At 52.0% G+C, this 1391-nt stretch overlaps 1 protein-coding gene across 1 annotated transcript in view; it reads right to left on the bottom strand.

The window, feature by feature from the left end:
* The window catches only part of EMH_0038770 (uncharacterized protein), a gene marked incomplete at both ends in the record, with an annotated part of 6658 nt that overhangs the window by 5048 nt on the left and 219 nt on the right, over positions 1–1391 (bottom strand). The window contains one exon of the mRNA XM_013495328.1: positions 643–1391. Coding sequence (XP_013350782.1) covers positions 643–1391 — 749 coding nt within the window. The remainder of the gene's footprint in view (positions 1–642) is intronic.

Raw genomic sequence — 1391 nt, 5'->3', positions numbered from 1 at the left:
AAAAAAAAAAAAAAAAAAAAAAAAAAAAAAAAAAAAAAAAAAAAAAAAAAAAAAACCGAGACAAGGAGACAGGTTGTGGGGTGATAAGGAGACAGAGACAAACAGCAGCAAACAAAGAAGAGACAGAGAGAGACAGAGACAAAAAAAACAGAGAAAGGAGACAGAAACAAATAGAGAAAGATAAAAGAAACAAAAAAGGAGACAGAAAAATAAAACAACAAAAAAACAGAAACAACAAACATAACAACATACAAAGGGAGGAGACACAGCAGCAGCAGCAACACCAACAGCAGCAGCAACAGCAGCAACAGCAGAAGCAACAGGAGCAGCAACATAAGCACCAATAGCAGCAGCAGCGCCAACAGCAACAGCAGCAGCAACACCAGCAGCAGCAACAGCACCAGCAACAGTAACAGCACCGGCAGCAGCAACAACAGCAGCAGCAGCAGCAGCAACACCAGCAGCAGCAGCAACAACACCAGCAACACCAGCAGAAGCAAGAACGCCAGCAGCAGCAGCAACAGCAGCAGCAGCAGCAAGAACACCAACAGCATCAACACCAGCAGAAGCAACAACAACAGCAGCAGCAGCAACAGCAGCAGCAGCAGCAACAGCAGCAGCAGCAGCAGCAGCAACATGTACCTGAAAAGTTTATATTTAGTTTTAACAGATTTCTCGCTGTTTCTATCATCATCACTGCATTCATTTTCTGCTTCTGCTTCGTCCTCTTCTTCGCTGCTCTCTGCTGCTGCTGCTGCTGCTGCTGCTGCTTCTGCTGCTGCTGCTGCTGCTGCTGCTGCACGCAGTCGCGGACCCTTCGGGCCAGCTGCGACGGGCTCGCTCTTTTCTGCTGCAGCAGCAGCAGCAGCTGCTGCTGCTGCTGCTAGACGGCTGCTGCCGCGCTGGGGACGACGATCCTGCTGCTGCTGCTGCTGCTGCTGCTGCTGCTGTTTCTGGCGCGCTTTCTGCTGCGAAGGTGTCTGCTGCTGCTGCTGCTGCTGCTGCTCCTTCTCTTCTTCTTTCTCATCGCTTTCTTCCTCTTCTTGCTGCTCCTCCTGCTGCTGCTCCTGTTGCTGCTGTTGTTGTCGCTGCTGCCGTTGCTGCTGCTGTTGTTGCTGCTGCTGTTGCTGCTGTTGCTGCTCCTGCTGACGCTCCTGCTTCTCCTGCTGAAGCGTCTCTTGTTGGCTTTGTGGCTGCTCTTCTTGCTGCCGCTGCTGCTGCTGCTGCTGCTGCTGCTGCTGCTGTTGTCGCTGCATCTGCTGTTGCTGCAGTTTCTGCTGCTGCTGCTGCAGTTGCTGCTGCTCCTGGGGGTTCGGGGGTGTCTGCTGCAGCTGCTGCAGGTGCTGCAGCAAGGCACTCCTCAGTGTATCAACCTGGTCTTGAAGGCTACT

This window comes from Eimeria mitis, genomic scaffold (genome assembly GCF_000499745.2).
Source record: "Eimeria mitis Houghton genomic scaffold, Emh_scaff1522, whole genome shotgun sequence".
In the NCBI taxonomy this organism is placed as follows: Eukaryota; Apicomplexa; class Conoidasida; order Eucoccidiorida; family Eimeriidae; genus Eimeria; species Eimeria mitis.
The sequence above is the reverse complement of the archived record's forward strand: the minus strand, read 5'-3'. Positions and strand labels throughout refer to the sequence as shown.